The sequence below is a fragment of the Acomys russatus genome, chromosome 29 (genome assembly GCF_903995435.1).
Source record: "Acomys russatus chromosome 29, mAcoRus1.1, whole genome shotgun sequence".
Classification (NCBI taxonomy): domain Eukaryota; kingdom Metazoa; phylum Chordata; class Mammalia; order Rodentia; family Muridae; genus Acomys; species Acomys russatus.
The window spans coordinates 11,191,945-11,219,784 of record NC_067165.1 but is presented as its reverse complement, the minus strand read 5'-3'; the positions used below and the strand labels follow the sequence as shown (position 1 = coordinate 11,219,784).

The following is a 27,840-nucleotide window of genomic DNA, read 5'->3' as shown; positions in this document are numbered from 1 at the left end:
GGCGCCGCGTATGAAGGCCCCGCCCCTTCCTGTCGCGGCGGCCGGCAGCTGGCGGCGGGGCCCGGCGCCCGCTCAGCCCGCCTCCTCCCTGCCGCCCCGCCCGCACCACCTCGCCGGCCGCTGTCAGAAGCGCGTTGTATGCTGAGCAGCTGTCGTCGCCGGCTGCTGCACGTCCTGGTCCCGAGCTTCCCGCCGCTGACCCGCGGACTGCGGCTCTGCCCTCTCCATCCCATGAAGCCGTTGGTCGTGTTCGTTTTGGGCGGGCCCGGTGCGGGCAAGGGGACCCAGTGCGCGCGCATTGTCGAGGTGAGGCCGTGCGGGAGGGCAACCGAGAGCTTCGGGGCTGAGCGGGCCCGGGCCAGCGGGAGCCGTCGCGTTGGCGGCCGCGCCCCCCGTCGTGGGCAGGGGACTACGAGTCCCGACGGCCACCGCGCGCCCGGGCCGAGGGGCGTCGAGTCTGCGGATGCGCGCGGCGTTGTTCGCTTTGTTCCCGTGCGCCCTTGCTTCCACTCCCGGGCCCGGGGTCTTCCCTTCTCGCTAGGTTCCGGGCTGCCAATTCCTCGCCTAATCTGCCTGGAGGAGCTCGACCCGGATCTTGTGGTAATTAAATACCGGATTGAGATCCCAGGCGCTAGCCTTTGGCCCAGATGCCAACTCACGCTTTTTCCTTGGGCGAGTGAGTCACCCGCTCCCTCTCAACGTCAGTTGTCTAAGCAAATAAGAAACTCTGCTCTCTGAGAAAGTGAAACACCACCCAACTATACAATCCTCTTTAAAAGAAAAAGTTTCCTTTAGGGTTGGCGAGATGGCTCAGCGGGCAAAAAGCGCCTGCAGTCAAGTTCCATCCCCGACACCCACATAGTCCCACGAGTCGTCCTCTGATTTTCACACTGGAGCGTGGCTCAAGTGCTTGCCCACACAAATAAATACAATAAAGGTTTTGACATGTTTATCAGTTCATTCTCTTAGTATTTGAGGTAGAAGATGTCGTGTACACGGAAAGAAGCAAAGATTTTTAAACTCTTAACAGCCCCAGGGGGTTGTAAATGATAGGACGAGGAAGGCTTAATGGACAGTCTAGGGCTGTTTGAAAAGCAAACAAGATAATTAGAAATGAAAAGCAGCCAGGGTTGGAGTAAAATATATTAAATTGAGTGCTTGGTAAAGGGTTTTCACTCAGAAGTTGATAATTCCTCTTTTCCTAGGCTGTGGCCTCTATTTGCTTTGGCTTTTTCCACATTCATACATTCAACTCCTGACCTATATTCTATCATCTAAAGAACACCCACAAATAAGTAGAATAATGTGTCCTAAAAGTTGCTGTGTATTTTACAGCTGTATTTATAATTACAGGTGACTTTAGAAAACCAGTTCAATTATAAAGTACATGGTATTTTTCTCCTTATTTTTATTTCTGTTGGTTTTGACTTTTTAAAATCCAAGTGACAAGTGGATGGTTTCAAGTTTATTCGATAAATAATATGATTAAAATATAAATAGCACGGTAGCCGGGCGTGGTGGCGCACGCCTTTAATCCCAGCACTCGGGAGGCAGAGGCAGGCAGATCGCTGTGAGTTCGAGGCCAGCCTGGTCTACAAAGCAAGTCCAGGACAGCCAAGGCTAACATAGAGAGACCCTGTCTCGAAAAACCTAAATAAATAAATAATGCACGGTAAAGGAAGGAGCAGGAACTTCATAGCCAAACAGTAGTTCAAGGCTCTACTCTGCTATTGCTTTTCTAGCCCCAGAGAAGTAACTCTTAGCTTCAGTTGCTTTGTAAGAAGGGAGAAAATAGAAATGTCTGTTTTCTATTTGTGACTATTAAAATGAGGTCTGACACCTGGTTCGATTATATTGGTCATTTAATTTATGTGTGGAAAGACAGCAGGTTTATTTAATGTACTGCAAGGAGCAGCAGTGGCTGGGCAAAAGAGTATTATCTGAAACTGGTGATTTTTATTTTAAAGGTGAGTTACTTTTTAAAACTTGGCTTATGACTTTTTAAGTGCATTCTAATACTTTGTTTCTGAATTTATAATGTGTCCTTAGACGACATCCACACTTAACCTTATAATACCCCTGTTACTCCACTGGATTCAAAATCTCTGTGTTCAGAAACTAGTATTTCTGCTTCATGAAGTAATAGTTTTTGTTTTTGTTTTTTTTTTTATGATCCTTTCTTTTACTTATTACTTAAGACTTTGGCAGTTATATAAGCTTAAACTGTGGATTATTTGTCTCGGTTTTTGTTCATTCTTCTGGTTGCCCTGGTAGGGGAACCCAGGTTCTCACGCACGAAAGGTATGCACTCTACCACAGAACGTCCCTCTTTGTACCTTTTACTTTAAAATTCTCCGTAAGTTGTCCCTGCACTCATTCTGTAACCAGGGCAGGCCTCTTGGCTCAACTGCATTAAAAGCTGTGATCATAGGCCTGCCCCCACTGAGCTATCTAGAAAAAACATTGTTTGGAACTGTTTGCTGTTGATTCCAGTTGCCATAAACATTCACCTGATAGTCTGCTATTTGAAATGTATAATTTAACAAACACTATTCTTTAACTGGGATGTCTGTGGTGAGGTAAGCCAGGGATTTTCCCCTTTGTGAGTCTGCATTTTGGCTCACTATTTCATTATGCAGGCGGCTATGAACTTGATCCCCAAAGATGACAAGTTTTAAAATTAACTCTTTTTTCTATAGGGAAAAAGTATATAAAATTCTCCAACTATCATGCCAAAGAGAATTTAGTTCACAGGGTACCTGAAATGTGGTTGATTATAGAATTGTTTCTTTGGAGAGAAGTTAATTTCGGTTTCAAACCCAGGCTGCTGGAAGTTGTGGTGTTTGTTTGTTTTGAGGTGCATTAATACAGGCGACCTCAAACTCCTGCCTTAGCCTCCCAAGTCCTAGGACTACAGGTGTGTGCTACCAAGTGCTGTCAGAAGCACACCTTGGACTCAGGAATACTGAACCTGAGGGTGTCTTGCCCTCTTGTTCTGGAGTGTTTAGTTAGGTAAGGGAGTGTGTTGGAAGGAAGCTGATAGTTTTTCTAGAGTCACACTCCACGTTAGTAATTGCTCCATGGGGAGGAAAAGGCAGGTCTGATGGAAAACCTTTTAAGGTATCTCTGACTGGGAAGAGAAGTTTTGAAGAAGCTTTGGGAATTGACTTCACTCATTTATTTGCAGTGGTCCTTTTCTATTTAATTTCATTTTCTAATTATTTCTAAATCTGTGTCCTCTTACACTATTTTTTTAAATTAGCCATTTCTAGGTCAGTATAACACTTTTATTTTTAATTAAATATACAGTGGAATTATTATATAATGATGTATTTCTAAAACTCAGAGGAATGCTGTATACTTTAAAATATTTCTTACGGTGTGTGTACATATGTGTGTGTGTGCATGTGCTATGGTGCATGTGTGGAGGTCAGAGGACAGCTTTGTGGAGCTAGTTCTCTCCTTTCACCTTATGTGAGCTTAGGGATGGAAATCAGGTCAGCAGGCCTCATTTATTAATTTTTTAAAATTAAGCTTTATATTTGTTTTGGTTCAGAATAAATTAGGGTTCTGTAACCTAAATTTATCTTAGAAAATAATATTCACAATTTTGCATGGGTTGGTTGGAAAGAATATTTAATTTCTTTTTTTACAGATTGTGAACATTTTGTTTACATAATGAGTAAAACATATTTATTATTTAAGAGCCTCTCTAAATGGATGACTCATACTGTGCTTAGAAAAGTTTTGAATGAGATAGAATTTAAGCATATAAAAATCAGAAGCTTTAATTTATTTATCTTTTTGTCTCTGTTGTTGAGCATTGTACCAAGTGTATAGTAGGTGTTGAATAAATAATTGATAACAGAAGATGTTAATGTATCCTGAAGCTGTATACATTTAGAAAATTTTGTCCCTGAGGGGTACCCAAGTCGCTTTCGGGACCTAACGTATGAATGAGACCTAGCTTTCAGATGCTTTTGTTTACTCTGAGTGAGTGAATGGTACATATGTTGAACAGAGCTTTTAAAGCTTTTGATTTCAAAATCCAGAACTCATCAGGTACATTCAGAAGGAACTAGATAGGAAAAGTCTGGTAGACCTTCAGATCTAGTCTTTTAAGGGTAGGACTTTTTCTTCTTGGTAAGGTATGGTTAAAGGATTTGTTTGTTTGTTTTGACTTTTTAAGACAATTTAAAAAATATCTACAGAAGAAGTGGTCTACAAAACATTTGCCTTTTGGGGATAGAGAGATAGCTGTGTGGCTAAGAGCATTGGCTCCTTCTTCCAGACAACACAGATAGATTCCCAGCACCCACATCGTGGCTCACAACGTCTGTAACTTCAGTTCCAGGGCATCGGATTCCCAGTTTTGACTTTGACAGGCACGAGGTGTGCACATGGTACACATACATACATGCAGGCAAAATACCCATACAAATATAAAAGGCAATAAAACTTGGCTCTGTTGAAGAACCACCATTTCTTTCTTAAAAATTAATTTGATTTTATGTGCATTGGTGTTTTGTTTGTTTGTGTGTTTGTGTGAAGGTGTCAGATCTTGGAGTTACAGACAGTTGTGAACTATAATGTGGGTGCTGGGAATTGAACCTGGGTCTTCTGGAAGAGCAGTTAGAGCTCTTAACTGCTACCCATCTCTCTAGCCCCAACCACTATTTCTTTAAGGGTGCTTGTAACAGATTTTTGTTGTTGTTGTTTTGTTTTTGGAGACAGGCTTGCTTTGTGTAACAGACCTGGCTGTCTTGGAACTAGTTTTGTAGACCAGGCTGGCCTCAAACTCAGAGATCTGTCTGCTTCTGCTCCCAAGTTAACAGTTTTTTTTTGTTTTTGTTTTTTTTTTAATGTTGATATTTTAGAAAAGGTGAGAAGAGCTTCAAATTATCTATTATGCTTTTTTTTTTCTTTTTCTGTTTTTAAGTTGCAAAGTAACATGGCTGTGGGGACAAGTTCAGTTTCTTCTCATCTAGAGGTTATCATTGTTACTGCTTCCTCACCTCTAAAAAAAAAAAAAAGAGAGAGAAATTTACTTGTTTTAATTTTATATGTGTGGTGAGTGTTTGCCTGTATATACTATGTACATGCTTGCTGCCTTTGAGGCCAGAACAATGTGTCAGCTCTCCTGGAACTAGAGGTAGAGAAAGTTGTGAGCTCCATGTGGATGCTGGAACCGAACTGGCATCCTCTATAACAGCAGCAAATGAGCCGAGCCATCTCTTCAGCCTCCTCTTCCACAATATCACAAAATCTGACAATATCTAAAATTTTTACATCTAATAGGGTTATTCACTTTTTTCCCCAAACAAAATTAATCACGTCTATTCCTTCTCTCAGGGCTTTTCCTATATATTTAGTAGATTTTTATTTGTAGTTGCAGAATATCATGGATATTGTCATAGCATAGTTGTACCATTTCATTTGGAGGCTATTCAGGGTGGTTTCTAGGGGTGGGTTTGCTGTTAATTGTGCTTCAATGGGCTTTCTTGTGAATATAACTTTGCATATGGATGTTTTGATTATAGGATTCTTAAAAGTGGATTGCTGCCTCAGAATATATGTACATTCTATTTTAACTGATTATTAATTACTTTGAATACTTCAAAAAAACCCATTTGAGTTTTCCAGAGGAACAGAGCTATTAAGAGATAGATACAGACATAAACATATAAAAGTGTTTTTATTTGTGAACTATCATAATTATAAAGGTGAGAAGCCACATGATAGGTCATATGTAAACAGAATCAGAAAAGATGGTGGTGTAATTCAGAATTCAAAGACCTTAGAACTTTACATTTTCTAGGAGAGTGATTTTTCTTTCTCCGCGTTTTGTTCTAAAGCCTCTCATCAGATTGGGTCATGAGGCCAGGTGTGGTGGCACATGCCTTTAATCCCAGCACTTGGGAGGCAGAGGCAGGTGGATTGCTGTGAGTTCAAGGCCAGCCTGGTCTACAAAGCAAGTCCAGGACAGCCAAGGCTACAGAGAGAAACCCTGTCTCGAAAAACCAAAAGACAAAAACAAACAAAAACAGATTGGGTCATGAGATGATGAGGGCTAATCTATTTTTTATCCTGTTGTTTCCTTGGATTTTAATAACACACAGGCATCCTCCTGCTGTCATGCCCTTCTTCCATTATTGACTGTTTCCTCAAACTGTGAGCCCAAATCAACCCTCCTTTACGCTACTTTTGTCAGTTGTGTTGTAGAAATGTGAAATTAATGTAGGAGTCCACGGCCTTCATGTGTGAGTCTCAGAACAGAATAACAAAACAAATTCCACCTGTATGGTACATGTGCTGTGCCAAGGAGCAGTTTCTCTGGGGTAAGGGAGCTAGCTAAATAGTAAATTTTCCTTTTGGTGGGAGGCAAGACAGGGTTTCTCTGTGTCGCCTTGGCTGTCCCGGACTCTCTTCGTAGACCAGGCTGGCCTTGAACTCACAGAGATCTGTTTGCCTCTGACTTCCCGAGTGCTGGGATTACAGATGTGCACCACTCTGCCCAGCTTCTCCTCCCCCACTCCCAAGATAGGGTTTCTTTGTTGTTGCCCTGGCTGTCCTAGAACTAACTCTGTAGACCAGGAGTCCAGGTTGGCCTTAAACTCAGAAATCCACCTGCCTCTGCCTCCTGAGTGCTGGGATTAAAAGTGTGCCATACCATGTCTGATTCTAATAGTTTAAAAATAAAAATTAAAATAAAAAATTTTAAAAACGAAGAGAAAAGAAGCCCCATTAGAATTAGTCTCTTTTTCAGTCTGCTCTAAATCTATCTTTTATCAATATCAGTTATTTCCTTATTCTCTCTGAAATCGTATTGATTTCACATGTACTCATGTGTACTCATGAGCACATGTACCATACAGCTGGAATTTGTTTTGTTATTCTGTTCTGAGACTCACACATGAAGGCCGTGGGCTCCTAGATTAATTCCACATTTCTGCAACACAACTGACAAAAGTAACATAAAGGAGGGTTGATTCGGGCTCACAGTTTGAGGTTAAAGTTTCATGAGCCATATTTGGTTACTCTAGACATGTTCCAGTTCAGATGCTATTAGAACTGTGATCATGGGAGACTTTAAAATCACAAGTACATGTTGTAACCGTTGGCTTTGAATTCAAATCAGAGCATGTCTAACAAAATCACTTCACAGGCTGGATAGATGACTCAGCATTAAGAGTGTTGGCTGCTCTTGCGAGGACCTGGGATCATTTTCCCAGGGTGGCTCACATCCATCTGCATGTAACTCCAGTTCCAGGGCATCAGATGCCCTCTGGTGGGCACCAGGCACACACTTGGTGCACATCATACATACATGCTGGCAGCCACTGGTACATTTGAAATAAAGAATTTTTTAAAAAGGAAAAGAAATCACACTAGGGAGGCTTGACCAGATGCACAGTGCCTGTGGGAGGGGAGGGGAGGGGGGGGGAGGGGGCGGGCTTGGAAAGAGAGCATGCAGAGGCTAGCTGTCTTGTTTTTCATGCCATGTTCCAGGTCTTGTTACTTTTAAGCTAATACCTTAGCTCAGCTGCTACATGAAAGTGTATTTGCTGTAACATTTCAGTTGCTTTAACTTGTCAAATCAAGAACATTTTTACAGACTAAACATGTGATAAGAGTATTTAGAAGTTAATAGGGAACAGGTGTAGCCTGAAAGACTCTCTGCTGACAGTTTTGTTCTGCCTGATGAATAAAGTTAACAAAGCATCAGTTGGATGAAGGAAAAAGCACTGGCTGTAACTTACTACTCCCAGAAATGGTCACCGTGAGAGGACAGGGCCTGTGAAGCGTATGCTCTGTGCCTGCTTTCTGTCAGTCTTTCACAAAAAACCTGTACATTGGTTCCATTCGCCATTAGAGTATATCCCATACTAATAAGCAGATCTGCTCGTTTGGGGGCTGTGAAAGACTGCTTCCTGACCACTTTCTGTTTGGAGCTTCCAGCATGGGTGAGTCATTGGTGTTCGCAACTGGACAGTACATGGGTTTAAACCCACAGGAGTTACCTGTATAGTTACATACGGCTTAATAATAACACGGATTTCTGCATCTTGGTGTCAATTGGAAACGTAGAGACACTTAAAAATTTGATTGTGTAGCCGGGCGTGGTGGCACACGCCTTTAATCCCAGCACTCGGGAGGCAGAGGCAGGCGGATCGCTGTGAGTTCGAGGCCAGCCTGGTCTACAAAGTGAGTCCAGGATGGCCAAGGCTACACAGAGAAACCCTGTCTCGAAAAACAAAAACAAAAAACAACAACAACAACAAAAAATTGATTGTGTAATTGACCTAATGGTTAATTTGGGAATCAGATAGTGGAAGACAATCTTTGTTATTCATTTGATGACTGTTGGGCACTGTGAGTAGAAAAGGCAATGTTTAAGAAGCAGAGAAAAATAACACCGAAGCAAATGAGACGAGGCTGATCAGAATATGGCAGGATCAAGATGGGTCAAATACACCTGATTCTTCGTGCGGGGGTGAAGTTCTTGAATGCGTCCCTATGTTACACATCCCTCTGGACTTGGAATCTCCTTTTAAATGTGCAGATTCTATGAGTTAAAGGTCAGAGCAGCCTATCCATCCTTAGCAGATAGGTGGCATGTGAAAGAAATAAAACTTGATTATTTTATGCCTTTGATTGAAGGATGGCTCTGTCATAACCTAGCCAGACAGGTGCACAGCTTGCCAACTAGGAGGTGGTCACCTTCTTTCAGACAATTCATTGCTACGGGCTTAACTGTATTGGCTCAGACTCTGTGCATTACAGGGGTGAGCACAATACTAAGGATGAGGAAGCAAACTCCTTTGGAAAGGTAAGTTGTAAAATGGAGTTCTAGAACAATCCCTGAACTACTCTTGAGATTAATTCACCCCTGATTTCTTTCCTGGGTCTAGGAAACTCATTGCTAGGTGCTAAAGCCAACGTTAGTAGTTGCTCCAAAAGCATCATCCAGTCACGGGAAGGATACAGTTTTCATAAACTCTAGTTTCAAATATGGAAGCTTTCCTTCTGGGATCTCTCTCTCTCTAAGTACCCCTCCCCCTTCCCTCAATCCAGGAGGAGACCTGCATCAAAATTCCACCGTATTAAGGGAAGTCAGCATATGTCAGTTCCCCTGGAGATGGAGTAGTGAGCTGCCGTGCAGGTGCTGGTAATAGAACTGGGTCCTCTGGAAAAGCAGCCAGCATTCTTAATCACTGAGCCATCTTCCCAGGCCTGCACCTAAAGTTTTAAATTGTAAAGCAATCTCATCCCATGTGCTCTTTTGTTTTTGCTAATGTCTTTGGAAGAAAAAAGTTGTAATGACCAGGTAATAATTCTTGAATGTTCAAGCATATGGTGTGCCTTTTCTTGCTTGTGCTACAGAGAGTAAAAACTTAATATTAGTCTAGGACTACAAAGGAGACAATAACTGATAAGTGTTATATAGAAGGAAAGAGACGTGGAATAGGTTCTAGTTAGTCATATCAGGTTGGTTTGGTGGAGAAGGTGCCTATTTTGCAAATGGTTTCCAGTGATCTTCTCAGTGTGGAGCATGGCAGGAAAGGACATTTTATAGAAAACATTTTCTATGAGTTTGTCACTTTTTCTGCCATTTATTTCCCTTGATGAAGACTCCAATCAAGAACTGTTTGCTCTGCAGTATAAAAGAAGATGTAGATACTTGTGTTTACCATTAGATCCTGGGCTAGATTAGGATTGATTGCCATTTAATCAGAAACATAGGTTCTGGGCTGGGCATTGTGGTGGACATCTTTAATCCCAGCACTCTGCAAGTAGAGGCAGGCGGATCTCTGAACTCAGGCCAGCCAGTGAGGCCTTGTCAAAACAAAACATATGTTCCTTTATTGACTTTAATTTTAGAATGAGCAAAATATATTTATGAAGGTAAATTTTATACCAAAATATAATATGTACACTTTCCCAAAGCCAAATGGTTTTGTCATACCTTCTGGTAAGAGAGATTGTTGAACTAAAAGGATTCTTTTCTGTAAGCAATGCTGGGTTATTTTGTTGTTATTGAGAAAGGTTGTTTAGCATAACAGTTCTGATAGGTCATTTTGGAGCTTAAGATGGTGTGAGTATGTTGTCCGCTCTGTACACATAGTATTTCTCAAATGTTTTGTTTATAATTTTGAACTCTAGTGTCTGGAGTCAGGCCTCGTTGAATATGTTTCCCTTGAAACTTTTGGGTAATCTCATGAATTCTAAATTTTCATCTGTTTCTGGGCTGTGAAACTGGACTGTTTTCTGTCTCTGGCTATAACTCTTGACTACATGCCCATGTGGTGTGTTCCTGTGTTGCTGTATTGTACTTTGGTTTCTCCTTTGTTTATGGGATGGATCACTTTTCAGAGAAAATTTTATCTAAACATTTGAGTTGATTTTTGCTTTGGAGGAAGTTCATGGAGACCTTTCTCTAAAGCTGTTATTTTCTTTTAAGATTTATTTATTTTTTATTTTAAGTGTGTAAGTGTTTGCCTGCATATATGCATGTGTGCCATGTCCATGCCTTGTGCTTGTGAAAGTCAGAAGAGGATGTCAGATCCCCTGATACTGGAGTTAAGGAAGGTCGTGGGCCACCATCTGGGACTAGGATGTGAGCTTGGGCCTCCACAAGAGCAGACAGTGCTCAACCAGGGAGCCATCCCTCCAGCCCTGAAACTCATTTTCTGAATGGTCTGCTTTCACACTGAAGTAAGTTTTGACTCTGCAGGTTCAGTTTCCTTTTCTCTTGGAATCAGGTTTGGGGAGGTACAGGGTGGCCGTAAGCTCTACCATGCAACAATAGTGAGCTGAGTTTACTGTGTTAGAATTGTTAACTTTTAAAAAACATTTATTTGCTGGGTGGTGGTGGCATACACCTTTAATCCCAGCACTCAGAAGGTGGAGGCAGGTGGATTTCTGAGTTCCAGGACAGCTTGGTCTATAGAGTGAATTCAAGGTTAGCCAGGGCTACACAGAGAAACCCTGTCTCAAAAAAAAAAAAAATTTTTTTTTTAAAATGTGGGTATAGTATGTGGAAGTCAAAATATAGTTTTCATGAGTTGGTTCTTTCTTTCTACCATACCATTGCTAGGGATGGCAAGTGGCAAAGTGGCTTTATTAGCTGAACCATTTTACTAGCCCAGAAGTTGGATTATTGAGTCAAAAGATATACAAACTGAAACTTAGATTTTTCTGACAAATCACCCTCTATAAAAGCTGAGCACTTGCACAAAGTTAGTGTCCCAGAGTCCTTGCCATTGCTGCTTTTAAAATACTTGAACCAGTCTGATGGGTAGAAACTGTAATTATTTTGCCTTAATTTGCATTTTCATGATTACTATTAAGGTGGAGCTTCTGTGTTTTGATTTTTTTTTTTTACTCTCCTATGTATAGTTTGTTTTTATGCTAGCCCCCCTTTTAAAGACCCAGGCTGATCTCCAATCCTGAGCTAAAGTGGCTTTACTGTCTCAGCTTCAGACTGTAGGTGAATGGCACATTACCAGCTTGCCTATTTTTGTATAAACTTATTAAATCTATGCAATTTTAAAAATATACATTTTGTAGTGCACTGCATAGTGAACATATCTTGTATATAAAAATAGTTTCTTTTTCTTTCTCTTTCTTTCTTTTTTTCTTTTTTTAGACAGGGGTTCTCTGTGTAGCTTTGGCTACCATGGAACTCACTGTATAGACCAAGCTGGCCTCAAATTCAGAGATCCACCTGCCTCTGCCTCTGAGTGCTGGGATTAAAGAGGTGCTCCACAGCCACCCAGCTACAAAAATAGTTTCTTCTAATCTGTTGCCTGTCCTTTGTTTTTTTGCTTATATTTTGAGGCAAGGCTTCACTTTTTAGCCCAGATTTACCTTGAACCTACTAAGGTCTCACAGGCTAGTCTCTAACTCAAAGGTAGTCCTCCTGCCTCAGCTTCCTTAGGACTAGGATTATAGTTATAAGCCAACACACCAAACTTTGCTTTTTTGAGACAGTATTGCTATGTAGCCTAGACTGGCTTAAGTTGTGGATCTGTGTGCCTCAGTTTTCTGAGTGCTGGGATCACAGGCATGCATAAGCTATATCCCCAGCAACTCACTTGTAGCTTTGAAGCCTTTCTCTGTTCAGAAGTTTTATGTGATCAAATATAAACCCTAGTTGTTTGACTTTGCTTAGTAACATCTGTCTATATTTCAGAATTCTTTCTCTTTTTTTTTTTTTTTTTGAGACAAGGTTTCTCTGTGTAGCCCTGGCTGTCCTGAACTCACTTGGTAGACCAGGCTGGCCTCAAACTCACAGCCATCCACCTGCCTCTGCCTCCTGAGTGCTGGAGTTAAAAGCGTGTGCCACCATGCCTGGACAGAATTCTTTTTCTTTAGTATTGTCAAAGGGGTTTGCTCGCCTTTTGTTTTAGAGTTTAAATATCCAGAATTTTGCCTCAGATGTGATAGGGATTTGATTTTTTTATGAATGGATACCCATTTCATTCATAGAAATGGTGTAAAAGTATCCTTTATCCACCCTCTCTTCACTGATTTTTGTTTGTTTTGTTTGTTTGTGACAGGGCTTCTCTGTGCAGCTTTGGCTGTCTGGGACACTCTTTGTAGACCACACTGGCCTGGAACTCACAGTGATCTGCCTGCCTGGCCTCCCGGGTGCTAGGATTAAAGATACGCGCCAGCACACCTGACCACATTTTTTTCACTGATTTTTAAGGTTTTTTGTTGTTAATTATATTGTTAATTTTGTTGTTGTTGTTTTTAAGTAAACAAACATGGCCAGTGTGTAGCTAGTTCAGTGGCAGAGCCTATTGCCTGCCATTTTCAGAGTCTTGGGGTTTGATCCTCAGTCCCACAAAACAAACACAGATAAATTCTAATCAGATTTTAATTAATTGGGTCTGACTGTGTAGTCCTCACTGGCCTGGAGTGATCCATCACCTCTGCCTCCACCAAGTAGGAGGTAAATTTATAGATTACTACCAAACAACCAAACAAATGTTTCAGTAGAAAAAATTTCAAACACACAGAATTTTTTTTCTTTGAAAACTTGAAAAACCAGGAAAAAAAAAAAAAAAAAAAAAAAAAAAAAAAAGAAAGAAAGAAAAAAGAAGCTTTAACACATGTATACAATGTATCTGACTTCTTCCTTTGAACTCCCTGGGGTATTCCCCCTCACCCCAACTCCCCAACACATTTCCTTCCCAACTTCATGTCTCTGTCTCTCTCTGTCTGTCTGTCTGTCTCTCTCTGTCTCTGTCTGTCTGTCTCTCTCTCTCTGGTTTTTCGAGACAGGGTTTCTCTGTGTAACAGTACCAGCTGTCCTGGATCCCCTCTCTCTTTAATAGCCTCCTGAATATAATTGATGTTGTCCGCGTGGACGTAGTGTGGGATCATCCACTGAAGAGTGCTTCCTTTTTACAATTTGGTTTTTATTTATGTTGTACAATATAGAATTTTGTTTCTTCATATAAGTTTTACACTGCATCTTAGGTTTATTACTAAATTTAAGTTTTTATCACCATTTTTATTACATTTTAAAATGTGTGCAGAGTCAGAGGACAACTTGCTGGAGTTGGTTCTTTCTTTCCACTAAGTGGATTCTAGGGATTGAACTCAGTTCCTCAGGCTTAGCAGCAAACACCTTTACCTACTGGGCCATCTCACCTGTCATTTTATCACTGTTTTAATGAGATCTTTTTTAAAGTGTATTTTCTTTTATTAGGGTCTGTATGTGTGACAAAGGTAGGGAGACTAGTGTGCACATATGTATCATGGTGCCAAAGGTCTGAGTCTAGAGATCAACGGATAACTTTTGGGAATCAGTTGTCTCCTTCCACCATGGGTTCTGGGGATTGAACCCAGGTTGTCAGGCCCACTGAGCCAACTTACTGCCCTCCTCTTCAAATGAATATTTTCTGATTAGTCACTGCTAGTTGATTGATCCATCCATGAAAAGAGTAAGCAGAAAATATAAACAAACAAGAGAAATACATTCTCATTGAGTCTTACAGTTTTTTGTTTGTTTTTGGTTATGCTCAGAAATACTTGTGATGCCAGTTTTTGGAACCCCTGTGTTTGACTTATTTTGTTTGGTTTTGGTTTTAGTTTGAGACAGGCCTTACTGTGTATGTAGCCCAAGCTGGCTGGAATTCAAAGAACTACTCCTGTCTCTGCCTCCCAAGTTTTGTATTAAAGATGTTTGCCACCATGCCTGGTATTTTTCAGATGGTTTCTCATTGAACCTGGGGTTTGCCATTTTGGCTAGACTGTGACTGCCCCTGGTCCCCATGCTAGGATTATTATAGACAGTGCATAGTTATGCCCCATGTTTATGTGGATACTTGGTATCTGAACTCAGGTCTTCTTACGTGTAAGGCAAGCATGTACTCACTGAGTCATCTCTCCAGACCCCAGAATAGTAAGGACTTTGAGGTCCGGAGAGATGGCTTAATAGGCAAGGCACTCACCAGCGGACAGGACCCGAGCTGGATCCTTAGAATGTACATGAAGAAGAGAACCAGCTTTCACATGTTGTCCTCTGTCTCTACATGCACACCCATATGCATGTATACAGATAGAATAAAAAGAGTTGTTTGTTTGTTTGTTTGTTTTCTGAGACAGGGTCTTTCTTTGTAGCTCAGACTGGTTTTGAACTCACAGAGGTCAATCCAATTCTACCTTTCAAGTGCTGGGATTAAATGGTTGTGCCACCACATCCACCAAGAAGTGTTTTTTGTTTGCTTCTTTCTTTCTTCACTGAATTTTATTTGCTCAGTTGCTTAAAAGCTGCATTTGTAACTTATATTTTCCTTCTGTGAAATTAAGGACAGGTCCCATAGCAGTCCAGTGGTACTTTCTAAACCCCACATTAACAGAAAGAGAAGGTGCTTGGCATTTGAATCTTCTGGCTGTCAGGGTTCTTGCATGTATATATCATTTGTGCCTTGAACTCTGCTTTTTCTTTTCCCTTTAAGACAGGCTCTTACATAGCCAAGGTTTGCTGCAAACTCCTAATCCTGCTTCTGCTTCCTGGGTGCTGGGATTACGGTTGTATACCAACTCTCTTCATTTTGATATTTTGTTTGTTTTGATTTTTTTTGTGTGATTTATATAGAACCACATTGTCTATGTTTTAAACCTGAAGTGTGTGTTTGTGTGTGTGTTATCAAGAGTTGAGCCCACAGCCTTGTACATGCCAGGTGAAGTTCCAGGTCCCAGCATTATCTAAAATTTGAAAAGATGGAAAGGCAGGTGCTAAAAAGTGAAATAATTTTATTAAAATGTGTGGTGGTTTGAATGACAATATCCTCCATAATCTCATATATTTGAATGTCTCGTCCCTTGGTGAACTGGGGTAGGATTAGGAGGTATAGCCTTGTTGGGCATGGTATGACACTGGGGGTTGGCTTTGAGCTCTCAGCTACTGCTTATGGACTTAACTCTCTGTAACTGTAAGAAGCTCCCAATTAAATGCTTTCTTTTATGAGAGTTGCCTTGGTCATGGTGTTGCTTCACAGCAAGAGAGCAGTGACTAAGCCACAATAGTTTGAGTGAGTGCCTTAAATTGACATTTGCCATCTTATGGCAAAAGAGAATACTGTTTTGTTCTTACTTTTATCTTTCTCAACCTAATTGTCATGCTTGATTTGCTAATGTTGCTTTTCATCTAATTTTTGTTTGTTTTTGTTTTTATTTGTTTTGTTTTCTTTTGTTTTTCAAGACAGGATTTCTCTGTGTAGCCCTGGCTGTCCTGGATCTTACTCTGTAGACCAATCTGGCCTTAAACTCAGAGAGCTCCACCTGCCTTTACTGTTTTTAAGACAGGGTCTTGCTGTGTATCCATGCTGCCCTCAAACATAGAGGGTTCTCTTGCCTCTGCCTCCTCAGTGTTGAGATTATAAATACAAGTGCCACTCACTATACCCAACGATATTTTTCTGTTATTTTGTGTGTGTGTTTGCATATGCTCTCTTGCCCATGCAGTTATCCACACGTAGAGGTCAGAGGACAGCTTATGGTAATTGGTTCTCTCTCTCCGCTTTTAGGGCTCCTGGGATAAACTCGGGCCTTCAAGATTGGTGTCTTGCACCTTTATACCTACTGAGCCATGTCATGAACTGACCTTGTGTTTGTTTGTTTGTTTGTTTGAGACAATTTCATGCACCTTTGGCTGGCCTCAAACTTGTTAGTAGCTGAGGATGACTTTGAACTTTTGATCTTCCTGCCTCAACATTCTGATTATTGAGATTAGAGACCTGTCTCACTATACCTCCCCACCCCACACCCCACCCCCATCAGGGTTTCTCTGTATAACTCTGGCTGTCCTGGAACTTGCTCTGTACACCAGGTTGGCCGTGAACTCATAGAGATCCACCTGCCTCTGCCTCCCAAGTGCTGAGATTAAAGGTGTGCGCCACCAAATGTTTCACCCTGGGGCTTCATACATGGTAGGCAAGCACTCTCCCAACCGAGCTATACCCTCACCCCACATCTGGCTTTTTCAATTAAAAAAAACCATTTAATTGATTTAAGGAAAATGTATGTGTATGGATGCTTTGCCTGTACGTTGTATCTGTGTACCACATTTATGCAATGCCTGTGGAGTCAGAAGAGGACATCAGATCTCCTGAAGCTGGAGTCAGACAGATGTAAGCTTCCACATTGGGCCAGGAATGGAACCCAGGTCCTTTGCAAGAGCAGCAAATGCTCTTAACATCTGAGCCATCTCTCCAGCCCCCATTCAATTTCTTAAAGAAGAAAACTGAAAACTGAAAATTGAAAGTTTAGACAGACACCCTCAATACACTGAGTTTGGATATTTGTTACTAGAAAACTATCTTAGTTGAGTAATAGCTCGTAATTGCAGTTCTTGTAGTCTATAGGATTTATAAGTTGCTGTGCTTATGAATGTTGCCTGTGAGAACCTCTAGGTTTTAATTGCTAGAAAATCACAGAATGTGAGGGGAAAAAAATGGCCAGGGCTAGAAATATCCATCCTTGCTTTCCTGAAAGCTGGCATCACCGACCAGTTGATGACAGCAGCATGCTTGGAAAGCAGCTACACGGTAGCTAGTATGTAAATGATGGGTACTTGCCGCTGGTGGAATTCTGGTAGAGGATGGCTTCAGCAAAATCCTCATGAAGAGTGTTAGTAGAATACAGAATGTGCTAAATAGACTGCAGACATAGAATGTCCATGAGAAAGTGAAATACAGACCCACAGGGTTGCTATGCTATCTTGGGTATAGTTCTTACTTTGTTCAGACAGCTATAAAGTTGTCTTACCTTGCTGGCTAGCGTGCTTACACTTTTCTAGAGGACCTTAGTTTGCTTCCCAGCACTCAAGGTGTTTGGCTCACAGCCACCTCTTCAGCTATAGAGGATCCAACATTTTGTTTGCAGGCATAATACACACACACACACACACACACACACACACACACACACAGAATTTAAAAGTAAAAAATCGCTATTACAAGTGCCATTTATGTGCATATTATATATGTCTATAGATTTAGTTTATAACTAGTTTTCTTCTTTCCAAAAAAGACGATATAACCCCATTTTAGGACAATATAAATCTTGCCAATTTAAGTTCTCTAACATCAGGAAACAGTGAGTATCGTAATCTAAATTACTTGCCAGGGTTTTTAATGTGTTGTCCCCACTGCAGCGTTACAGAGCACTCTGTATTGTAGTATTTTCACTGAGCACTGCCATCATTAGGACTGTTTATCTCTGCACTTGCTCAATATTACCATATGCTGTAAGCACTAGGCCAGAGTAGAGCATCCTGCAAGCAGAGGCTTCCAAGTAAGAGCCAAAACAAACAGTGCGATAGGAACCTGCTGTAAAGTTTTGTGACAGTAGCTGCAAATGCTTTTTGAAAATTATGCATAGTAAGTAGGAAAATAGGTCACACTTCATTTTTCATAAAGTTCTTTTTGTACTCAACTTTCAGATGTTTGCCTGATCATTTATTCATTGACCAAGTAGACACTTAGCAACCAGTGTGGAAGTAGTTGATCAATTTTATTTTTTCTGTAAATAATGGGAGTTCTTTAAACTGATTACAATTTTAACACTTCTGATCATTTCTCTTACCAAAAATACTTAGAGGAATGAGACAGCAACATGATACTATGGTTTTTATTTATTCTCATCCAAATTTATATCCAAGTTCAGTCAGCAGATAATCTCTTTAGAGTTTATTTTCCTTTGCTAACAGCATTATTGCTTTGCTACCTTACTATTTAGTGAACAGGAACAAATATAGCCAATAGAATGGAGATAAAGATGTAGTGGAAAGCTCATCATTTGGAGTTGTTGTTGTTTTGTTTTGTTTTTAATGGTCTTAAACTCAGAGCTCTCCTGCCTCAACCTCTTGATACATACCACCACAGTAATGGGATACACTTGAAGAGTGGGGTAATGCGCCAGGCCCGGTGACACACACCTTTAATCCCAGCACTCTGGGAGGCAGAGGCAGGTGGACCAATGTTAGTTTAAGGCTGGCTTGGTCAACAAAGCAAATCTAGGACAGCCAATGCTACACAGCAAAACCCTGTCTCGAAACAACAACAACAAAAACAAAGAGTCCGGTAATGGCATGGGCTACCTCATACCTAAACCTTCATTTAAGCTATAAAGTATATATGCAAGATAAAAACTTGCTGAAGGCATCTTTTTTGAGACAGGATTTCTCTGTGTATCCTTGGCTGTCGTGGAGTTGCTTTGTAGACCAGGCTGGCCTCAAACTCACAGCAATCCACCTGCCTCTGCCTCCAGAGTGCTGGGATTAAAGGCCACCATGGCTGGCTTCACTGAAGGCATCTTAAAAATTTGGGGTGAGCCTGGCGTGGTGGCACTTGCCTTTAAGTCCAGCACTTGGGAGACAGAGGCAGTTCAAGGCCAGCCTGGTCTACAAGACGAGTCCAGGACAGCCAAGGCTAACACAGAAACCCTATCTCAAAAAACTGTGTGCATATGAGTACCCTTAATAGTTGAGAATGGGTTGTGTCCTTCTCCTGATTTAATAGAAGCAGGCATGTAGATTCATATTGAAGCTCTTCATTGTTCAGCGTCTTCAGACTCTGCTGGCTCCTTATTGCACTCAAGAAGTGCAAGACCTTCGTGTCTTCTGTGATTTAGCTTAACTGTAAGGCCACATGTACAACGTAGTCTCAGAAGATCATATCACCTAATGGCATGTAATCATTTTAGTTTTTATAGATAGACTTTATGGTGTTAACTAAGCAACATTTCTGTTCTGTCCTTGTGCTAATAGCACATGTCATTTAATGATGGAGACAGGCATCAGGAGGCAGTTTGTTCAAATGTCCTAAGTGTACACTTGCACAAACCCATATGATATATAGGTCAGTTTAGATGTGTTGACGTTTTTGTCTTGAGTTTCAGATTTTTGGTAGATGTTTTCATTCTTACATTTAAACTTTAATTGTGTTTGTGAAGGAATGTAGTGAGATGTCAGTGCTTCGACTAGCTAGATAGATGTTGAGATGATTCCATTGTGCAAACATGGTTATGAAAGACTAAGCCTGTTACTGATAAGCAAACTTAAATTTTTCTTTAGTATTTATTTGCCCAATAAGCAAAACTACTTCATTGTAGAAAATTATAATAGAGAAATAAACACAAAGGTGGCACACGCCTGTAATCCCAGCACTCAGGAGGCAGAGGCAGGTGGATCTCTGAGTTCAAGGCCAGCCTGGTCTACAAAAAGGAAAAAAGTAATTAACACAAAATTATTTGTATTTCTGTCACTGGATTGAATAAATTCTGATATTTCTCTATGTTGTTTGTTTCAGAAATATGGCTACACACACCTTTCTGCAGGAGAGCTTCTTCGTGATGAAAGGAAGAATCCAGATTCACAGTATGGTGAACTCATTGAAAAGTACATCAAAGAAGGAAAGATTGTGCCAGTTGAGATAACCATCAGCTTATTAAAGAGGGTAAGTGCACAATACCAACATTGTCAAGCACCAAGGACATAAGAAACTAACTCTATCTCCATTTGAATAACAAAAATCAGAATATTAGATTTCTTGATTTAGGAAGGTAATATGATCTTTGAAAATGCCAGAGTTGGAAACTGCTTTCACTCTGAAGTAATTGACAGTAGCAAGGAGTCTCCATGCTAGTCTAAGACCAGCTATAGTTTAGCCTAAGGTATATAATAGGTGTACTTTGTTCTGTTTTCAAAGCAGCATCATATATCACAAGCTGGCCTGGAAGTTATATAGTCAAGGATCTTCCTGCTTCTGCCTGTTAGGATTACAGGCCCTTGACCATCCTTCCCAGCATTCAGTTATTCTCTTCCATTTGTGGTTATTCTCCCTTTTCCTTGTTCTTTTCTTGAAAATCTTTGTTCTCTCCTTCCCTGTGAGATCTTAAAAATCCAATTTCATAAGTAGTGCTTTGCTGTAGGTCCCTAAGAGTAGTCAGAGACATTTTGACATAAAAGCAGCAGTCAAACAGAATTGCAGTGTTGGAAACAGGAAGCAATAAATAGGTTTCAGTAGTGAACTGGAGCCAATTGGGGTGTAGCAGGCTCTTCCACAGTCTGCTTCTTGCCTCAGCCTGGAACAATCAGCCTCCTTTCCAGCATAAGTAGAGCTGCCGCCCGCCCGTCCTCTGGCTCTAATGCCTTCTTCTGCACCCTATGTGGTAAGCATTATGAGAGTGTACTCAACATCTTTTTTTGTGAGGTACTGGAGATTGAGCATGCTTTGCGTCCTCAGCCTTTTTGATACATGCTGTCCTTGAGACAGGCGCTTAACAGATTGCCCAGGTGTCTGTGACTTACTCTGTAGCCCAGGTAGGCCTTGAACTTGGAATTTTCCAGCCTCAGTGTCAACCTCAGCTGTGATATCAGACAGAGTTCTTCCTGCATGTTATCGGTAATCTTCCCTGTATAACCCAGGAACACTGTTAGTCTTTACTTTTTCTGTAGCATTTAAGTCTTAATTAATACATGTCTCTTTGAAATGAATTGTACCATTTCTCTTCATTCTCTTCTTACTGCAGGAACTGCTATTTTTCAGTCTCTTGATTTATTTTTTTTTCTTCAATTGAAGGTTTTCTAAATTACTATGCTTCTTAGAGTTTGGTTCTCTTCAGCTCTTTATGTATTCCTTGCCAGGTTGTTTAAACCATGCCTGTGTTTTCATTGTAGCAGTGCTGCTGGACGCCAAAGCTCTGCACAGACAGAGTTTTGTTCTAGCCTCCAGACATGTTCCTGTCAGTCACACCAGAGGCTAAATGTGTCATCTAACGTATGATGTTTCTTTCCTGTCTTGGCCATTGGTTGGATTAACTACCCAACTCTAGTGAGAGGAGCTCCAGTTCATCTCCTGTCTATCGCTACCATTACTTGAACCTTTTAACTTTTTCTTTCCATCCTATCTCCCACCACTGTCTACACATGTCCTAAAGTGCATTTGCACCAGCTTGCTTCAGAGCTGTTAATGCTTTCTTATTTCTGATCTTTATATCCCTGCTTCCTACTGTCAAGTGCTCCATGTCGGCACACTGCTCCACTACTAACACTTCAGTCAAGCTTTTTCGTAGTCTTTAGGGACTTTATGTTTCTTGGTTTCTTGTCTTTTTGTTGTTGTTTTTAGTTTTTCCAGACAGGGTTTCTCTGTGTAGTCTTGGCTGTCCTGAACTCACTTTGTAGACCAGGCTGGCCTCGAACTCACAGCGATCTGCCTGCCTCTGCCTCCCTAGTGCTAGGATTAAAGGCATGCACCACCATGCCTGGCTTATGTTTCTTGTCTGAAGAACATCCTTTGTGGCCTGGAGAGATGGCTCAGAGGTTAAGAGCATTGTTCTTCCTCAGGGCCTGAGTTCAGTTTCCAGCAGTTCCCGCATGGCGGCTCATAACTATCTGTAATGAGATCTGCTGCCCTCTTCTGATGGGAAGGCACACATGTTGTATACATAATAAATATAAGTCTTTAAAAAAAAAAAAAAAAAAAGAACATTCTTTGCTGTCCTAGGACTTAGCATGTTATATGTCGTTATTACGCACTATACTGTGAACCCTCCAGGGGCAAGGGCAGCGACCTTACTCGGATAGTAGATCTCAAAACAATGGATTCTGAGTGGACATGTTTGATGTGGATTCTCTAGAGACCTCCTACCGTAATTGGGGTAGGAATGCTGTGGCAGGAGCTTAACACTGTTTCATAAAAGTTTTGTGAAATTAAAGCAACTAGATTCTGAGATAAAGCGAATTTACAGAAGATAGATCCTGGTAATGCTCTTCTTGTGGAACGAGGAAACTTGGCTCCTGGAGAGCAATGCGTGTCTGTTTGCTTTAGACTAAAGGTTCTAACGTTTGTTAGAGGCGTGCATCTGGATGTGTGAGGCTTTGGACAGATTAGAGATTGCATTTCCTGTTCATAGTACTCCCATATTCTGCTTAAGTTCAAGCTTTGGGAAAAGATGATGAAATGTGTTTTTTCAGTCTTTCTGAATGTGTTAGACCTTGTGCTGTCTGTTTGGGGGCAGCCAATGCCATTTAGGTATAATTAGTTTGAGTTTTTTATTATTTTATTTTATTTATTACTTATTTTGTTTTTGAGACAGGGTTTATGTAGCTCTGGCTGTCCTGGAACTCTCTATATAGATCAGGCTAGTCTCAAAATCAGAGACCTGTCTGCCTCTGCCTCCTGAGTACTGAGAATAAAGGCCTGCACCACCTACATTTACACTATGGAATACTACTCAGCTATTAAAAACAAGGAAATCCTGAAATTTGTGGACAAATGGATAGAACTAGAAATGATCATACTGAGTTAGTTAACTCAGAAGCATAAAGACTCACATGGTATATACTCACTTATAAGTGGGCACTAGCCCAAAAGGCATGTCCCATGAAAGTCCTCACTTACCAGGAGATTGGGATCGATGTGAGGACATCCTACTGGGACTCTAGGTAGGAGAAATATAAGAGAAAAGGAGAATAGGGAAATAGAAGGACCCAGAGGGTCCTAGAAACCTACAAGAAGAACATTGTGATGGGTGAATCAGGCCCAGGGGGGGTCTGCTCAAACCACTGCACTAACCAAGGACAATACAATAGTAAACATCGAACCCAACTCTGATCTATCCAATGGACAGGACATTCTCTACAGTTATGTGGAGAGCGGGGACTGACTCTGACATGAACTCTGGTGCCCCATATTTGACAACCTCCCCTTGGTGGGGAGGCCTGATGGCACTCAAAGAAAGAATAAGCAGGCTACCAAGATGAGACTTGATAGCCTATGTCCGTATAGTGGGGGAGGAGGTCTCCTCCGTCTTAGACCTAGGGGAGGTGAATAGGGTGAAAGCGGGAGGGAGGGAGGGAGGGAGGGAGGGAGGAACGGGAGGCTACAAGAGATGGGATAACAATTGAATTGTAGTCTGAATAAATTAATTACATTAAAAAAAGCAGGCCTGTACCACCACACACCTGGCCAGTTTTTTTACTTTTTAAAGTATTGAATCATAATAATCCTAACAGCTAACTAGGCCTGGTAAGACAGGCCTGCTCTTGGGAACCTGAGGACAGAGGAATCTTAGTGAAGGCTTACCTGAGCTACAGATGAGTTCAAGGCCAACCTGGGGGGCTTAATGGGACTCTGTCTCAAAAAATAAAAAGATTGGGTTTATTGCTCAGTAGTAGAGCGCTCTCCCAGCTTCTCGCTGTTAGATTTGAATTCTATTGATTTTGAACACCTATAGAAGGGCCATGCTTCAAGCAGTGAGTGGTGGTGCACACATAGCCCTGGCTCTTGAGACACTCACACAGGACAGTTTCAAGTTGGAAACCAACTCAGGTTACATAGTGTGAATCCCTCACTGAAAAACAGAAACCAGAACTACTACCTCCTATAGCACAGTGATTTGAATGAGAAACACGGGGGCAGCACAGGGCCTCTAGATGGTGAAGCAGAGCTCTGAGAAGGGAGCACACACTTTGCTGATCAGTGATTACTGGACCAACATTTTACTTAGGGAGACACATGGTTTTGGCCCGCTGGGAGGAATGCTAGGTGGCAGTGACACTCAGGGTAAGGCAGATACTTACCTCTTGGACAGAAAGCAGAAAGAGAAAAGGACCAGGATCCTATAGTCTTCTTTAGAAGTGTATCCCCAGTGATCGATGAAGCCACTCTTAAAGGTAGGCCCTACCCAGAGACCAAGCTTTTAACAAACACGTGAACCTTCAGAAGACATGCAGCATGCACACTATAGGTTATGTTTTATAAGACTGGAAACTACAGGAGGGGGAATGAGAATAGGTGAGCACATGCCTGCAGTCTCACCAGCTGCAGCAACCATGTCAAGAAGTTGGCTCACTTCTGTCTGGTCTGCTTGCCTATGTACTACCTTCCACTCTGGTGGCTGAGGGAGTAATACAGATGGCTGTGTGCCTACTGTTCTGCGTAAGAAATTGTCCTTTGTGATACAGTATTGAGCCTTAGTCTTTCTTCTTTAGGAAATGGACCAAACAATGGCAGCCAATGCTCAGAAGAATAAATTCTTGATTGATGGATTTCCAAGAAATCAAGACAACCTTCAAGGTTGGAACAAGACCATGGATGGGAAAGCAGATGTGTCTTTTGTTCTGTTTTTTGACTGTAATAATGAGGTAATGGGCATCTTCATCTGTCCACCTGGGCTTCAAACTATAGATAGATATGGTCACCTGTTAAAGAAGAACTGAATTCTTTTTCATTTACATTTTCTGTTGGCAACAGTGTGTGTGTGTGTGTGTGTGTGTGTGTGTGTGTGTGTGTGTGTGTGTCTAGTGAATGACTAGATTGGGTCAGCAGAACACGTTGCCTTGCTAATAGAATATTGAGGGCTATTGCCATCAGCCCTAAAGCTTGCATTATTTTTAATATACTAAGAGTCAAGTTGTTTTTTGTTGTTGTTTTGTTTTGTTTTAATAAACATCGACATACATAGTAATGTTAGGTAATGAAGCTGCACTACTGCTTAGGTTTTTATTACTTAGAACAGTGCGTTTACAAGAACATACAGATCTGGAAAGGTGGAGAAGCCTACTATTTTAAAGAAATGTTAAAGAATTTGACTTCTAAAAACAAAATGATTTGAAAAATATCAAGAAAAAATTCTTTCCCCTGACACTTCTAATAGCATACCCAGACATACCTTTGAATAAGTAAATACATTTCTCAGAACCATTTAATTAAAAAGCTTGACTGTTTGACAACCACTATGCTATAAATTTCATTAAATTAATGCCGAAAGTCTGAATCTGAAGTAGTGCCTTGAAGGAAGTTGGCTATTCTTAGGTTGAATTGTAAATGTGCCTCTGGTAAAGGCTTGCCACAGCCTTTGAGTTGTTTTAAAGTGTAACTCTCTTCTCCCAACTCTTAAAAATATGTTTTCACTTATTCTTCAAAGTTAACTTTAGAATGTTACCACAGCTTTATAAGTAAGGAATGTTTATTCACGATTAACAAGAGATGCTTTATTCAAATATGTTGACTCAAATATTTGGATATTTATGGAATTATTGTAAAGTAAGCAAAAATGGCACAAAATTTGAGGCACATAACTTATACCTAATGAGTTAATAATATGTCTGAGATGAAGCCATACCCACACAGATCTTCTTTTTATTGCAGTTTGAAAAAAAATACAGCAGGAAAAACTGAGTCATGAATGAATTCTTATTATGATCTGTACTTATTTAACCTAGTTTATATAAATTGAACCACATGTTTAAATTTAAAAAGATTTTGTATGTTGATTAATGAGTTAGACACTCTGAGTTTTAATGCAGAATATTTTGGGTTTTTTTGTTTTGTTTTGTTTTAATTTCTTCTAAATATTTTCTTTTTAGTTTTTTTTTAACATAACTTTTTACTTCTGTCTCTCTTCAGATTTGTATTGAACGATGTCTTGAAAGGGGAAAAAGCAGTGGTAGGAGTGATGACAACAGAGAGAGCTTGGAAAAGAGGTATTTTACAGTTTTCACTCTGGCTACCTTAGCCCTAGTGTAGAAATGGAGTGACGCATTATTTTGTTGCTGTTATGTTCTTTTTTTTTTTTTTTTCCAGAAAATGCCATACATATATGGATAGGCACAGGGTTTATGTAAAGAGAAAAAACATTTGGGTCAGACTCTCATGTCAGCCTTTCTATAATGTGGAAGAGGGAGGACAGTTAACCTACAACCATGAAATACTTGTTTCTGTTGCAGAATTGAGACTTATCTTCAATCAACAAAACCAATTATCGACTTATATGAAGAAATGGGGAAAGTCAAGAAAATAGATGCTTCTAAGTCTGTTGATGAAGTAAGTGCACCTGGCTTGTCTTTGAACAACAAAACGTGTTCATTGGGGTAGGCGTGAGAAAAAGATTCTAAAACATCTGAGACCGGCTGAAATTTGTCTTTCTTTTTTGTTTTCTTTTCCTTTTTAGTAAGTCTAAAATGGATTTTACAACTGCAGACCTATTTTTCACAAGAAGTGGGTGGTTTACTAATTCCAAACCTCTTTCCTCAAACAGTGAACGATTGGTATTCTCAGTATAGTGATTTGATCTTGTTCATTGTTAAAATCTGTAGCTCAGCTGGCTGTCATTGCCAAGGGCCCTGGCTGCTCTCATTGGAGCACAGAGCTCCTGACTCCGCCCACCTCAGGGTCTGTAAATGTGTCTGCGGCTAGTCCTAGTGCTTCTGAGTTCCTCCACTTTCCTTTTCCCTAGTTCTCTCAATCTTTCTTCTCTTGTAATCACTGGCCAAAGCAGGGCCCAGAGGAGTGGCCACTCACTGAGGGAGCCTGGACGTTTAGAGTTAACGTGAGATTAGCCACCTGCGTTATAGTCCATCAGGAGGTACGTTTGGACTTTTAGAGTTAACGTGAGATTAGCCACTTGAGTTATAGTCCATCAGGAGGTACGTTTGGACTTTTAGAGTTAACGTGAGATTAGCCACCTGAGTTATAGTCCATCAGGAGGTATGTTTGGACTTTTAGAGTTAACGTGAGATTAGCCACTTGAGTTATAGTCCATCAGGAGGTACGTTTGGACTTTTAGAGTTAACTTGAGATTAGCCACCTGAGTTATAGTCCATCAGGAGGTACGTTTGGACTTTTAGAGTTAACGTGAGATTAGCCACTTGAGTTATAGTCCATCAGGAGGTACGTTTGGACTTTTAGAGTTAACGTGAGATTAGCCACCTGAGTTATAGTCCATCAGGAGGTACGTTTAGTCCAAAAAGAACTAATGAAATTGAAGGCAAGTGAAGCTTCTGTGCTTCATTTATCTTATTGATAAAGTGAAATAGATAAATTCAGAAGTTATAATATTTAAAATTAATATAAAATTGATTTTTTAAAAACAGGACCCTAGCTATACAATCTTCTATGTCTATTTTGTTTTATTTTTAATTTTGGTGTTGGGAATTGAACCCAGGGCCGCATACATGCTACACAGTGTTTTAACAGTGCCTGCTTTTAAAGTTGTTGTCGTCTTCTTCCTTTTTTTGTGTCAGGGTTTCTCTGTATAACCTTGGCTGTCCTCGAACTCACAGAGATCTGCCTGCCTCTGCCTTTGCCTCGCAGGCATGTGCCAGGGCACCTGGCTAAAATTGTCTTTTTTTTAACAGGTTTTTGGTGAAGTTGTGAAGATTTTTGACAAAGAAGGCTAACTAACCCTGAAGACGTCTTTGGAATCATGCTTGAATATTGCTTTGAGAGCTGCTATCACAGCCCCCTTTTAAGGCAATTTTAATCTTTCAAAATTACATCTCAATTAATGTCTAGAAATATATAGTAAGACAAATTA

At 40.7% G+C, this 27,840-nt stretch overlaps 1 protein-coding gene across 1 annotated transcript; it reads left to right on the top strand.

The window, feature by feature from the left end:
• Window positions 1–64: 64 nt before the first annotated feature.
• Cmpk1 (cytidine/uridine monophosphate kinase 1) lies at window positions 65–27,840 on the top strand. Its single transcript, XM_051171138.1, has 6 exons — window positions 65–306; window positions 19,830–19,976; window positions 24,515–24,667; window positions 25,932–26,008; window positions 26,252–26,348; window positions 27,662–27,840. The coding sequence occupies exons 1-6, from the start codon at window positions 139–141 to the stop codon at window positions 27,701–27,703; spliced, it is 684 nt and encodes a 227-aa protein (XP_051027095.1). The 5' UTR covers window positions 65–138; the 3' UTR covers window positions 27,704–27,840.

Excerpts from the sequence above, each read along its gene's own strand:
- Cmpk1 (XM_051171138.1), top strand. The coding sequence starts at position 139 with ATGCTGAGCAGCTGTCGTCGCCGGCTGCTGCACGTCCTGGTCCCGAGC. Across the intron at positions 307-19,829 it reads AGTGCGCGCGCATTGTCGAG|AAATATGGCTACACACACCT; the intron begins GTGAGGCCGTGC and ends TGTTTGTTTCAG. Across the intron at positions 19,977-24,514 it reads CCATCAGCTTATTAAAGAGG|GAAATGGACCAAACAATGGC; the intron begins GTAAGTGCACAA and ends TTTCTTCTTTAG.